Source organism: Oxyura jamaicensis, chromosome 1 (assembly GCF_011077185.1).
Source record: "Oxyura jamaicensis isolate SHBP4307 breed ruddy duck chromosome 1, BPBGC_Ojam_1.0, whole genome shotgun sequence".
NCBI classification, from domain to species: domain Eukaryota; kingdom Metazoa; phylum Chordata; class Aves; order Anseriformes; family Anatidae; genus Oxyura; species Oxyura jamaicensis.
In genome coordinates this window covers 90,872,968-90,887,935 of record NC_048893.1, presented here as the reverse complement: position 1 = coordinate 90,887,935, position 14,968 = coordinate 90,872,968, and the positions used below count along the sequence as shown (strand labels likewise).

Genomic DNA, 14,968 nt, shown 5'->3' with positions numbered 1-14,968 from the left:
TTCTAAGATTCTTCTGATTTTTTTTTTTCTCCGTTTATAATTGCAGCGTCACACAAGAAGTCAAAGGAATACAGGTAAAGCGTTTAAAAAAAAAAACAAGTGCTATAAATTATCCAAGAGTCTTGACTTCATAGAAAATATCAAGTTTTTATGTCAAATTCCTTAGGATACTCACTGGTTTTAAAAAACAAACAACAAACAAATAAAAAAGAAACACATCAGCACTTGGGTTTATAAGGATTCTGAAATGTAGCTAAAAATGTTTAAAATGAATAGTTTATAATTGGTGTTGCTATCGTCACAACTTGATTTAAAATAATCTCCCCATATCAGTTGTGCAGACAGTTTTCTTTCTTGTATTTTTAACTTTTGTCAGATGTTCTTTGAATCTAAAAATCACACCCTGAGTTACCTCAATGTACATATGGAAGAGTTTATAATTTGCTAGCTTTTTGAAAATAGCTAAATAAGTAGACATGTTCAAATATACGTGTTGAAAGAATCTCGTGAAGCTGCATGGTGAGCAATCACAAATGTAGCAGATTGTTCTGTACGCTGAATGAATTGGGCTACCTGCAGAAAAAGTAGATGTTTAATTAGAGATCAAGTGTCATGATGGAAATTAAATCAAGATTGCACACCAAGTGTAATTCTGATACTACTTAATCTTCAGATGTTATGCTTCTCCCTTTTCCTTTGTTCTGAAAAGGAGCTGTATATTCCAACAAAATAAATGTCTTTTTACTGGGATAAATGATGGGGGAGACATTATGATGTATAGTGCAGTGAAAGTATGTTGGGCTTTGTTTTCTTAAGATTTTAAGGATTATTTTTTTTTCAATCTGTTGTTTATTTTATCATATTCAGCCAAGAGGCTTTTATGCTGCATATTTGGAGACATAACAAAACACAATGTGTGCCCTCTACAATCCTACCAGAAATTTGTCTGTACAGGGTTTGTGTATATACTTTGAATCAGCCTACAGAATTTAAATGTTGAGCTGGGAAATAAGGTCCGAAATAATATTCGGATGGTCCAGACCTTTGACTGAAATTTTTATATGCTGATGGTTCTGACTAGCCAGTCATTTTCTTACTACAGTCTCAGAAAGCAAGTGCGTCTAGCAGGTAGTTTTTCAAAAGATACAGTACCTGAATTCCTCTAGAGCTTTTTTTTTTTTTTTTTGTCTCTTTGTTAGTCTTCATTTTTGACCTAAGGTCTGAATGGCATAGAAGTTCTTATTAGAGCACTTTGAGGATTCTTTGTGCTACAAAGACTAGATATAATTAATTCTAAATTTAGTGTTCTGCATTATAGATGAGGTAGAGGAACAGAAGATTTGATATTCTAAATATTTTTAACAGCTTTCAGTACAACTCAGCAGTCTTTAAAATTTAGTTATGTTTTAGTTATCATAGAGAAGAAATATTTAAATATTGAGGGTGGAGAAATAACACTGGTGTTAGTGGTTGGTATAAGGAAAAACCTCTTCTTACAGATTATATATGCATGTTTCTATATACTATAAGAGAATCTCGTCAATTTTGTTCTATTTATGCAAACCATGTTTTGCACTGATTATTTCAACACAGAAGTACGTGCTGTAAGCATTTGAATTCGCTCATTGTGGTTGGTGTTAATAATAAAAATAGCACCAACAAGTTCTGGCTATGGATTATTGAAGCTAGCATGCAGTTTACCTCATCTTGCTCTGTATTCCTAGATTTTCCTGATAATGTGTTTTCAAATAAATAAACGCTAACAGTGAACATACAAAGAATCTTTGCAGTACCCAAACATTTATGATGCCCCCCTCTGCCCTTTTAGTATTGTTAGTGTTGTTTTTTCAGATCGTAATTGTGAATTTTGCTCGACTAATTTTTACTGTTCAGATAAACTTCCTGGTAGCTTTATGAAATTGTACTTTGTCACATGACAATCCTTTGAGTGGTTTTTATATAGCTGTTCTGAGTATGGGAGAGCCATTTATGTTAAATTTCGTCATTAAAAAAGTAATATTTTGGAAATGTATTATTGACATAAAATTCTTTCTTTCCTTGAGCAGAAAACTTTGTAAAACAAAACACACTCTGTGGTGTTTCATAGTTCTTGCTCAGCAGGGATTTTAATGGGACATTATCGTGTTTTCATGATTTTCTGTGTTCCTAGCTCAGAAACATCAGCAAATTGCTTTATTCAGCTTTTAAAAATATATTGCTAAAGTATTATGAAGAATGCTTTACTGTAGTTTATATTTGCAAAATAGTGAGGATCAAATTCTTGTCCCATTATTTTTGCACTGAATAGTGTTTTGGCTAACTGGACTGAGTCAGAAAAAGAAAAAATGGAGGAATTTAAAAAAAAAAAAAAAAAAAGACAAAAGAGAATCCCTATGTTAAATACATTAGAAAAACTATTGAAATGTAAATAAAAGAAAGCCCTGACAGCTGTTTCTTAGAGATTATGGAGTTGCTCTTAATGGGTTAGACTTCTAGAGACACGTTAGGTATAGTTGTTCCTGCCTTAGAAGGGAAGAAGGAGTAGATGGCATGTTTTGGTTCCTCTCCATACACTTGAAGCTTTTAGGAAACGGGAAATCTTTAGATATCTGCTTAACACTATTAAATAAATTGAAGTATTTACAGAAGTGAATAATATCTATGTGGTTAGATATTAGATACATCTCATTACCACTTAGGAAAAATAAAGAAGTAAATTCGTTGTGTTATTTGACATCAATTAATCTGGAAACAAATATGGAGAAAACAAGAAAAATAAATCCTGCATTAAGCAGAAACTTCTTTAATGACCATCTTGAGTAGTATAAGCATATCTGCCAAAGCACGTAGACTCAGAGTTAATGTAAATGATATATTGCATCCGTCCATCCATCCACCCATGAGAAGTCCCTGCTACAGTATTAGTACAAACATGTCTTGTGCTCGAGGATACAGATCCTGTCTTTTGGGGAAGATCCCATTTCTGTAACTTGTGCAGTATGAACATTAACTAGATGTAGGCAATAATTTTTAGGTGCATGTCATAATCATATGGTCTGTATACAAACTCCAGACACTATAGCTTGTGGATCCCTTGTTTAAGTCTAACAAGATGACAGTTAGAAATGTACCTTTTTCAGCATTGTCAAAACAGTTTTCAGTCTTGAATAATTTTAATAACAACAATATCTGACTTAGAGGCTGTGAAATTAGCTTATGCATAAGTAAGATTTGTTTGAAGACAGCTGCTTCTCTGTGGGTCTCATGTTTTGATTTTATTGAAATCAGCTTGAGTGCTAGTGTTGTTATAGCTAATGTAGAATAATACATAGGTTGAAATGTCAAAGGGGGAAATCAGCTTAATGATTTTTAGTGAAATATGGAACATCTTAGACTGTTCTTTATATTTCTTATGAAATAAATGGAGAAAATAAAAAGAGATTGCTGGTGGGCCTATCTGTAAAGAAAGGCAGGTGTGACAGTTTTGGAAGGCTTCCTTGCCAAAAACAAAACAAAACAAACAAAATAAAAGATGTACAGAGATCTCATAGGATATCCTGAATTGGCAGGGACCCACAAGGATCACTGCATCCAGTTCCTGGCTCCACACAGGACCACCCAAAAATCAGACAGACCCTGTGTCTGAGAGCTTTGTCCAAATGCTTTTTAAACTCTGGCAGGCTCGGTGCTGTGACCACTTTGCTGGGGAGCCTGTTCCACTGCCCAACCACCCTCTTGGTGAAGAATAATATCCTAATATCAATCTTATCCCCTGATGATGAAGTAGAATCGTAGAATAGAAGACTGGGGATTCTTCCCCCATTTTTCAGGACCAATTAGTCTCTTTCTCTCTTCTCAACATTATGCCATGAAAGTGCACAAAAAACTGTAGTTGTCTTCCTTTTTTCCAAGTCATACCAAAAGGGACAAATATAATTTTCTGTGTCACTTCATAGGTTAAGAAGAAAACGGATAATATTTAGATGTACAACTATGATCAGAATCAGTCTACTTTGTTTGCTAAGAATGTTGTTCTGTCACTTGTCTGTTATTTGCTTCCGTTCTTCATTTGTTAAATGCTTGAGTTAAATATGTTCAAAATATATGTTTTATGTATAAAAGGAGAATTAATGAGTTCTGGTGCAACCTTGATCTGTCATCTATCTAATGGGTGGGTTTGTTTTTTCTCCCATATGCACACTAAGAAATGTCAAAGCAACATGCCAGTAGTTTTGAAGATGGACATTCGACAGTACATCAGGTATGGATGCTATGTTTCATCTACTTTTTTATAAAGCCTCTTCAGGAAAAACATTTATATAGTCACAAGCTAAAAGCTAAGAAATTATTGATCTATGAAACTATATTTAGAAGATTTACTAATTGCTGAATTGATTGACTTTATTCTTTTAATTGAATACTTCTGAGAAAATTGAAGGCTTAATGCTCTTTACCTATTAACGTTGAGTATTTTGCTTCTTTGTTTAAGTATGTCACTCCGGTTCTTCAAACTTCAGGTACCTTATTATACAATTGCTTCACGTGAATGTTCCCCTCATGATGTTCATTGCATATAGTTGCATTATTTAAGAAGAGTTCTGTTTTAATTACAAGGTATATGTTCACATACAGTTAAAATCTCGTGTTTTGGTTAATGTGGTCATCTAGTATACTTCCCCAGATGGATTGTTGTCAGTTTTGTCTTTTAAGGTAGTGATGGACTAAAGATCTTGACTGCTACGTGTGGTGGTTTAATACATACTGTGATGGTGAATTTGCATTTTGTTGTGTTTTCTAACTGTCCCTGTTTGTTCAGAATATAATCCCTCCATGCTTACCCCAGTGATATTTTGGGTGCCTCAATTGTTATTTGCAGTTGATGCAGGAAGAAAATCTAGCTCTAATTTTTTGAAAGAGCCCATAGTTGGACAGAAATGGTTTATTTTACGATTAGGTTTTCGTTTTGACAGAGGTTTCAAAGAACGTTGAAAGACCAGTATTTGTACTTGTCTAAAATTGCAATGACATAGGATAGTTTGGTTTTGAGCAGAATCCATGTAGTAGTATACTACTAACATTATTTTTTTCTACTAAGTGTTCATAGAATCATAGAATCATAGAATATCCTGAGTTGGAAGGGACCCTTAAGGATCATCAAGTCCAACTCTTGACACCGCACAGGTCTACCCAAAAATTCAGACCATGTGACTAAGTGCACAGTCCAATCTCTTCTTAAATTCAGACAGGCTCGGTGCAGTGACCACTTCCCTGGGGAGCCTGTTCCAGTGTGCAACCACCCTCTCTGTGAAGAACCCCTGTTATCAGTTGTATTTTTATTCAATTTGTGATGAGCATTGCATCTTGGTTTTAGTAGTTTTTATGTATGTTTCATAGAATTACATGTCCCATTGTGGTATTAGGAGTATCAAATATCAACTCTGATATCAGCTATGGATTTTAGCTGAATTCCAGCTGTTTGAGGTTTATTTAAAGTAGAAGACAATATTTAGACATAAGCTTTAAGCTATCAGATGTCTTCTTAGTTAGGCAGTGCGTGTCTAACTCTTTAGTTATTATTACTTGTAAACTCTGTATGTGTCTAAATTCTTTACATGCTTGATCTTAAGGAGAAAATAGTCAGCATTTGAAGAGTGTTTTAAAGAGACTGATTGGTCAATTGCTTTTATTAAAATAAATTCTGGAGCATTCTGTTGAGATGTGAGTGGTAAGCATTTTGAAAGGGTTTCTTTTCCATTCTAAATAAGCATTTTATGAAAAAAAAAAAAAATGTTATATAGAGAGCTGTTTTGAGTGGGCAATTAAAACATAAATTGCATTGGAACAGAAAGAACCCCGAGTACTTCCTGATACAGATATGGTAATTAAAATTCATTTGTCAATTCTTTTTTATTCTTCTTATGTAATAGCTTATTTTTTTTACATTACTCATATGAATATAGAAGGGCTGATAAGAAAATAGTTTACCCATTGAATAATCAGATGTGAATTAAGACAGATTTGTGTATAGGTTTGTTGATAAAGATGGTGTCACTTGGACATAGTTTCTGGAATGCAACTGTTTTTTCTTTTTTCCCAGGTAACGAGCAGGGAATTCTACAGGCTAGTTAATATAGCTTTTGCTACCAAGTCTTAAAATTGTTTTCATCTGCTTTTAAGGTTTTTCCTGAGAATTCTTCCATGGAAGTATCTGATGCAGGTAAGTTTTGTAATTTAGTTTTTAATATTTTTGAAAAAAGATTATAAATAATTATTCTGTATAATTCTACGATATAGTAGAAGTAATATTAATCCATGCTCACAAAGTAGAGAATCACTTTCACAAAGTAGAGAATAATAAGAGACAGAAGTACTTGTAACGCTACGAGATCTATGTCCACATTCCTCTTTAAATCTCAGTCCTGAATTGCTGATGTGCTGAAAATCCAATGTGGAGGATGTTCAATTGCATTTTCTTAATAAATTGAAAGGAACAGTGAGATCAGGAGTTTTTCATGAGTGGAAATAGGATGCTAGTTTCTAGTGGCCCAGTTAACAAAGATACTAACTTCAATTGCCACAATGTCTTCAGGAGGCTGGCTAAATTTTATTTAGCATTTGTAGCAGTTTCAGTAAGTCTTGTGGCCTGTCTGCGAACCTTTAGTGTTTTAATCTTGTATTCCCAAATAATTACTTGATTGTAATCATAATCTTCAACTGTTTTAAAAATACTTCAGTCTTTTACTGCACATAAAAACATACTGTTTTCCTTAAATTAAACTATGACTAGGTGGTACCCAGCATTTAATGATTTAAAGAGCAGTTTAGCTATGTTAGCTAAAACTCTTTCGGTGTTGTTTTTTTCATCTTTAATATTCATATGGAATGCTTCACCCTTCTCAGTGAAGGCAGTGATTCCTCTGATGTTATATGTTATTTTTTTTCTAAAAGTATGGAAAAGCTGTTAACAGCAAGTACAAATAAAGTAAAACAGCTCTCACCTGTACCTATACTTATTGGTCTGCCCTTAATAGGGAAAATGATTGGGACCTACCTTCTTTGGTTTCACAGGAAGTAGCATAGCAAAGCGTAGCGATACTTGAAAAACGTGTTGCATCTGTTAGGATAGGATGACAGAAAAATCAATTTATTTGGAGAGAAAAGGGAAAGTTGAATCTGAATTATCTAAACTATAATATACATAAATAAACAGAGGATCATATCAAAGTCAAAACTTGAATTTGGCAGTAAGCCCATCGCCAAAATGTTCATCTCTTCAATATGATATATCTTTTAGGTAATATTAATACACTGTGTGCATTTACAGTGAAATAACTTCCTGTATTATAAGACAAATTTTCCAGAGAGAAAAGTGGGAGTTTTTGTTATAACTAACTTCTGAATTTGAGAAACAAAGCTGTTACCTGATTTCCCTCTTAGCCCTTAGAACACCTTCAGATTCCATGGAGAAAATATTTCACTACCATTCATTCTGTGCTGTACTGTGGTTCTCTAGTGATAATTACTGTTCCAGTGTGATATGATCTTTTTGGACTTCAGCAAAGCTTTTGACACAGTTTCTCATAGGATCCTACTGGACAAAACGTCCAGCATGCAGCTAAACAAAAACATCATACGATGGGTGAGCAATTGGCTGATGGCCAGGGCTCAAAGGGTTGTGGTAAATGGGGCAACATCAGGCTGGCGGATGGTCACTAGTGGGGTCCCTAAAGGCTCCATTTTAGGGCCAGTTCTTTTCAATGTTATCATAAATTATTTGGATGTAGGACTAGAAGGTGTTTTGAGCAAATTTGCCAACAACACCAAACCTGGAGGAGTTGTGGACTCAGATGAGGGTGGAAAGGCCTTGCAGAGAGATCTGGACAGGTTGGAGAGCTGGGTGATCACCAACTGCATGAAGCTTAACAAAAGTAAGTGCCAGGTCCTGCACCTGGGAAGGGGGAACCCCGGCTATAAGTAGACTGGAGAGCAGCCCCACAGAGAGAGATCTGGGGGTCATGGTTGACAGCAAGTTGAATATAAGCCAGCAGTGTGCCCTGGCAGCCAGGAGGGCCGATCATATCCTGGGACGCATCAAGCACGGCATTGCTAGTCGGTTGAGGGAAAAGATTCTCCCACTCTACTCTGCGCTGGTGTGGCCTCACCTCGAGTACTGTGTGCAGTTCTGGGCACCATAGTACAAAAAGGTTGTGAAACTGATGGAGAGGGTCCAGAGGAGAGCAACAAAGATGGTGAAGGGCCTAGAGAGGAAGACATGTGAGGAGTGGTTGAGGTCACTTGGCCTGTTCAGCCTGGAGAAGAGGAGGATGAGGGGAGACCCCTCATCATAGTCTACAGCTTCCTTGTGAGGGGGAGTGGAGGGGCAGTTGCTGAGCTATGGTACTTAGGGACACGGTTTAGTGGGTGACATTGGTAGTAGAGTGATGGTTGGACCAGATGATCTTGAGGGTCTTTTCCAACCATTATGATTCTGTGATTCTATTCTCCTTAATCACCAGTGATAGGACCTATGGGAATGGTGTCAAGCTGAGGCAGGGGAGGTTTAGGCTAGATATCAGGAAGAGGTTCTTCACTGAGAGAGTGGTCGCACACTGGAACAGGCTCCCCAGGGAGGTAGTCACTGCACTGAGCCTGTCAGAATTTAGGAAGCGTTTGGGCTGTGCACTTAGTCACATGGTCTAGAATTTTGGGTAGACCTGTGTGGTGCCAGGAGTTGGACTTGATGATCCTTATGGGTCCCTTCCAACTTGGGATATTCTATGATTTTATGAGTGCTTTGCCATCTGATTGTGAATACAGTGAAGATGTAGTAAAATCATATTTTTTGAGATTCTGTTTCTAGTAGAGTATTCAATTTATTTACAGACCAGCTCATTCTATGATGCAAACTCTTTCCTAATGTTCAGTAATTGGCATGATGGAGTGAAACATTCTTGGAACTGTTACCTTTATCTTATAGACTATCCTATATTTGTAGTAGTCTAGTTTGGTCATTTCAGTGACCGTTTAGAGAGCAGTCTGCGAGTATTGTGCTCAACTACTGGAGAAGAAGACTATATAGCAGAAAAAGAATATCACCTATTACAAAAGGAGTAGGTGAGCAAAACTTTTCCAGACTAAAATATTAAAATTCTTACTAATTACGATGGGTGCTTAGTAACTGATTTTCTGTGGATAAAATGCCCATGACTGTCTTCTATTAGTCATGGGGGTAGAAACTGGCAATCTGGCAGGTATGGGTTTCCATTCTAATGAAATAATTCAACTCAGGTTAGACTGTTAAAGCCAGACCTCTGATCAACACTTTCACTAGTGGATGCAAAATTGTGTGGTCTCCCCTTAAAAACAGTGTTTATTTCATATGAATCTTTATCCTAGCTCTATGATGACAGCAGCCCACGGAGCTTTAGGTGATGACTGCAATGACAGGGAATGTAAATGAAATATGGGATTATATGGAAACAATTTGCATTTTGTTTTTTAGTGGTTTAAAAAAATTGTGCTCAATATCATAAACAAGACTTTGTTGTTGTTGTTGTTGTTTAGTCGTTATTCTTCTCTCTTCTTTCTCTTCCTGGAGTAAACATAATCGTGGGGCAAATACATAAGGCAAGGAAACTGAAAAATCATGGCTTATAATACAGTCAGATGTTTTATTATCATGAAGGACTGAGGCTTTTATTATCATGAAGGACTGAGGCTTTAGCTAGTAATTAATGGGAAGGTCTGGCTACCTCTAGCAAAATCGTTCCCCAACATACTTTTAGAATACCTAAAACTTGAGTTTTGGACTTGTTTTTTAATATTCTTAAGTCTCTCGTATTTCTTATCTTCACAATTCTAAGACTGTCTTGATAATAACAAACTAAGAAAAGGATGCATGGTACAAGCAAGTGACAATGTCCCATTCCTTATCATTGTTGCTGGAATAAGTAGAAATGTAGAAGGAAGGAAGTGGGAATGATGCATGAATACTCCTGAAGAGCAGTGCTTTGAAAATATTTTGCCTTCTGAAATGGCTAGCATATGTCTTGAACTGGCTACAGACATAATATCTTAACTTTTCTTTGTTTCCCTCACAACATTATTTGAGTCTATAAATCATGTTTTTTCAATTGGACTTTAAAAGGAATGTAATACAGATAAAAAGCCTTATAGTAGAAAACACTTTTTTGAAATGAAACCACTTGAGTCACTATTTGTTTCAAAACGCTTCCTAGAAACTTGATTTTGGTTTTGTTTGAGTTAGACTACATTTTATTTAGTGTTTATGTTCAAATTGCAGATGTAGAAAGTGATGCTGATATAGTCTCAGTAAGAAAAAGATTTGAAGACATCCACTTCCAGGTAAAAAAAAATTCTGGTGTTTAATGTAATGGAATAAGTTTGTGTTCAATAAAAATAAATGAACTATTCCAACAGCTTATATGTGCCTAAAGAGTTAATGCTCTGACAGCATAAGAGTCTGCATCTTAATGCACGTTTATTGTCAATATAGCAAATGAGACATTCAATAAATAATGTCATGAAGAATGATATGAAGTAATTATGTATGGTTTTCTCTAGTATACTTATAATCCCAAACCATCAATTCATTGTACAGAACAGGCACTTCTGATAAAATCTATTATAGGTATGCAAAAAGAATAACCAGAAATAATCACAAAGTGAAGTGAATATGATTCTTTATCCTTGATTCTCTGAGGAGAACAGGGCAACATGATTTTAAAAGGCAAACCTTAAATAATGACTATCGTAACAAAAGCAGAATGGAATATTCTGCTGTTGTTTGCCAAAGCTAGATTATGGGTATCAGGACAGGTTACTTTGGTGAAGAAAAGTACAATATACGCTTTGTGTGAAGCCATTCTAATCCTGTATTCAGCTTGCTCAGATAGAATTACAAAAAGAAAAAATATTTACTTTCCTCTTTTGTTTAGCAAAAAACAAAAGTTAGTTCTAGGCATTTAAATGTCTTTGACCTTAAAGAGGCAGTATGTGCTTTTCCTTGGATCAATTAACTAGCTTGTTATTTCTATGTTTTCTGACACAGTTCCTTCTTGAGACTTTTTTTTCTTTGACGTAAAATGTACATTAAATAAATAAGTTTTATGCAGGTGTGAAATCTTCATCAAATAACACCAGTTTGAAACAAATCTAAGTAATGTGTTTGTGTTCTTCTGTATCAATAACTTCTATGTGTTTTAATCCTTCCTCCCGCCCCAAGAATCTGGATGTAGATCATGTGAAAACTCCAGAAGTAAAAATTCAAGTGGATGTGATAGTACAAGAAGATGCAAGAAGAATTCCCAAGTGGATTACAGTAACGTATTTCTCCTATTGTGTTAAAAATCATTTGCTAATTATAATAACATAATGACTCTCTAACTATGTGCAGCGCAGTGAATCATAATATAACTTCTCTGTTCTCATTATTGCAATTCTCCTACGTAAATATCACAGTAATTCAGATCTGTGGCAGCAATAATTACAAGAAAAGGAGCAGACAATATCCAAATACTTCTTTTTCTGAATTTTATACTTTGTTCTTTTTACCCTGATGCGTGAGTTGGTTTTCACTTCAGTAAGTCTTCTGAAATGCCTAAATACTGAGGTTTGTAGAGAGGAGAAAAATAATTGAGATTTTAAATTTAATCTCTTTACGTTACATGGTACAGCATCTATTTCCTTCTCAATTTGCCAGAGATATGTAAATTATCTGTATATAATAGTTATTGTATTATTATATGGAAGTATACATATTTATGCATATTTGTATACTTTCTAATATTTAAGAAATAAAATATGATATGCAATGTAGAATTTGCAAAGATTATAATAGCTTTCCAAGACTAAATTTGTAATTCTCAAGAATTCTTACTGGAATCTTAGACTAGATTTTATTTTTTTTAATGGTACTGCACAGGACCAAGCATAGTAAAGAGAGGGTAGAAGGATTCACAGATAAGATTTTTATATTACCTTTAACATGCAAAATTCAAGGATTAATTCAGGATTCATGTGTTTTGGTTTTTATTTCATGTATTTTTTCAGGCAGCGCCTCAAGGATTGTCAGAAGATCATCACTTAATTTCACCAGTGCAACAAATGATAGGTACAACTAAATCTTTTGTCTGTCAGTCAAATATGATAGTTATGATTTTTTTTTAATTGAAATTGATTAGAAATAAGTATTTAATTTATTGAAAACACAGAGACTAATTAAGCAACAGACCAGTTCTGTAGGTAGATTTCTTGCCAAGAAGTTAGACGTGATTTTGCTTATGGCAAACTGTATTTAAAAAAAAAGAAAATAAATAGTATGGATGCATAAAAGCAGCTTTTGTTAAACAACCCCAGAAAAATGCATAGTTACAAAATTCAGCAGAATTAAGTTCAGTTAAATGAAAGCATGACTTCTTGGTTCTATTTACTTTAAATTTGAGGAATGGCTTTAGGTCTGCAGGTTTTGGGTAGACAAAGAACTACTCCACTAGTAAGTTTTCTTTCTTCAAATCTCCAAACTTGCCCCAGCAAACCTTAGATAGAATTTTGGTGTAAATATTTTAAGCCTAAAGAGTACAAAAAGCATTATCCTCCTCATGCTTTACCTCAAGGGAAGCTGCACTGGTACTAATTACGTACCAAGCTTTCAAGTAATAAGAAATAGATTAACAAAATCTGTAGAATCTGTACCTCCTAGTTAGAAATTTTAGAGTGAAACAATCTGCCTCTACAATTAAGATATTTTCTTTCTTTATATTAAGTTAGTTTAAAATGTTTTTTCAATATTTAGAAATGTTTGATTTCTATCTTCTATAATCTGTTAATTCAGTGTGGTAAAAAGATATTTTAATTTTCCTTAATCAATTGTATGTAATCATCTGTTTAGCTTGGAGGAAAAGCTTAATGAAATCTGTTAGCACATAAATAATATATGTACCACTTGCAATTGTTTGTCATGTAACATGTTACTGAAATGTCCTATTTTTTTTCTTACTTTTCTTTTGTGACTTAAGTTTTCTTTTTGTTTGTTTTTTGAATAGGCAACCAAGCCAGTGTTTTCAGAAAGAAAGTAAAGCTGACAGATTCATGTTCTTCATCCGGGCCTCACCAGTTCCAGTTTTCTGGTGTCCCCATTTCACCAGATATAATAACTGTACCCAGACTTCAACCTTTTCGAGAAATTAATAAAATTTGCTATCACAGTGTCTTGGAAGAATACCAGTCTGCAGATGAGGAATGTTCCTGGAGCAATGTCACTCTTGCAGACTTGTATCCTGCAATGGTAGAGACGCTGATAAAGCTCATGACAAAGGAGATTCAGAGAAAAGCATTTAGATACATGTTTGGACACTGTAGGCACAGAAGATGGTGTCCTAGAAGAGCAAAGCTCAATGTCACTGTAGACAAAATAAAGAGGTTCAGACCACTTAAACTGAAGAAAGCACTACCCAGTATATGCAGCAGTAGTAAAGACATCCAGGATCAAAGTTCAGGAAATAATGAGAATAGTGGACCTTGTGATGATGAGTGTTCTATTAATAATTTATCTGGTCTGGTACCATATTCTTACCTAGATACAAGCGAAATGGAAATGGACTGCTTTAATTCAAGTGTAGATGATCATTTGTTATTTGGAAAGGGACAAAAAGTTCCTAATGTTTTGGCTAGAATGGGAGAGACGTTTGTAGTTGAAGATCCATTACCGACTACTGTCTCACTGAATAATTTGAAATGCAACCAAAGTGGTAACTTGGCTTACAAATGTTCTTTGGAATACCCTTTTTTAACATCTACCACCAGTTCAGACTCAACAGTGCTTAATCTGGCAAAAGAGAGTGAAAGTCAAAAAATTGATTGTCCTTCTGATGATACTTCAGGATTTTGTTCATCTACTTGCTATTTCAATGACAATAGTAGCACTTTTGCACCTGTCACGAATCGTTCTCTTGCAAGAGTATCAAATACATTTGCCATAAAACCTCAGATAAAACAATCTGAAAGAGAGAGTTCTTCCCAGCACAGACACTCCTTTTCCTCGTTGGAGAGTTCTTCCCAGCGTAGACACTCCTTTTCCTCACTGTCTACGAAGCACAGTCCTTCAAAGATGCACCAGAAATCTGAAGATGCATTTGAAAAACTCTACTACAAAATGTGTTCCAAAGAAATCCAAAAGCCTTTGACATTGCCAAAACTGCTTTCAAACTCACAGAAGCCTGAAGAGAGAGGACAATTAATGAAGTATAATTTCAGTGGGTCTGCGAGGTCCAATATACAGTATGACAGAGCGTTTGAGAAGATTTATGAGCAATTGTCTAGTGAGGCAGTTTCAAAACTTCCTGGTTTTCAGAGAGCTTCCAATTTAAGGAAATATGAAGGAATACAGATGTCTGAAACTGTAAATGCTCTTGTTAACTCACCTGTTCGATCTTTATCTGCAATTCCCAGAGTTAAGAGACTAGGAAATTTTCAAAATGATCTTCTTTGTTCACCAGTAAAGAGACTGAAAGATATGCCTGAACGTTATTTTTTTCCATCAAAATGTCAGCAAATTTCTCACAGGAAAAATGTAAATCTTCAGACAGGTTGTGTGGATTTTTTGAGCCCATACGATGGCAGTAACATCAGCTTTTTTAACAGTCACAACTGTCAGAATCAGGTATTTCGGGGCATTGTAAAAAATGATGGTGTACTCTTTGCTGATATTTAGAGAAATGCTTCAGAAATGGATTCGAGCTGGAAGGTCTTTAGACTAGTGATAACATTTATTTCCAGTGCTACTTGGTTGGTGGAGTTGTTTTGTGAGCTGGGGAGGATTTTATTTGCTAAACAAAATACAAGTTGCGTTGGGTCTCCTGGATCCTGTGAGGAAGCTCACTGTATTTATTAACATGGAAAGAGGTTTTAAAATGCTCAGCAAAAGATTTTCTCATATTTTTAATACTCA

At 35.0% G+C, this 14,968-nt stretch overlaps 1 protein-coding gene and 1 long non-coding RNA gene across 3 annotated transcripts in view; both read left to right on the top strand.

Moving 5' to 3' along the window:
• The window catches only part of HJURP (Holliday junction recognition protein), a 30,265-nt gene that overhangs the window by 2,488 nt on the left and 12,809 nt on the right, over positions 1-14,968 (top strand). Inside the window, exons 4-11 of one of the 2 annotated variants that reach the window (XM_035315097.1) lie at positions 47-74; positions 4,206-4,261; positions 6,178-6,217; positions 10,304-10,365; positions 11,246-11,341; positions 12,073-12,133; positions 13,065-14,063; positions 14,103-14,680. In XM_035315097.1, the coding sequence (XP_035170988.1) occupies positions 47-74; positions 4,206-4,261; positions 6,178-6,217; positions 10,304-10,365; positions 11,246-11,341; positions 12,073-12,133; positions 13,065-14,063; positions 14,103-14,680 (1,920 nt within the window). Of the gene's footprint in view, positions 1-46; positions 75-4,205; positions 4,262-6,177; positions 6,218-10,303; positions 10,366-11,245; positions 11,342-12,072; positions 12,134-13,064; positions 14,681-14,968 lie in introns of both variants that reach the window. The other variant, XM_035315096.1, reaches the window with a different exon arrangement.
• Positions 4,758-5,770, top strand: LOC118160426. Its single transcript, XR_004747495.1, has 2 exons — positions 4,758-5,094; positions 5,311-5,770. It is a non-coding gene; the product is annotated as an uncharacterized LOC118160426 (long non-coding RNA).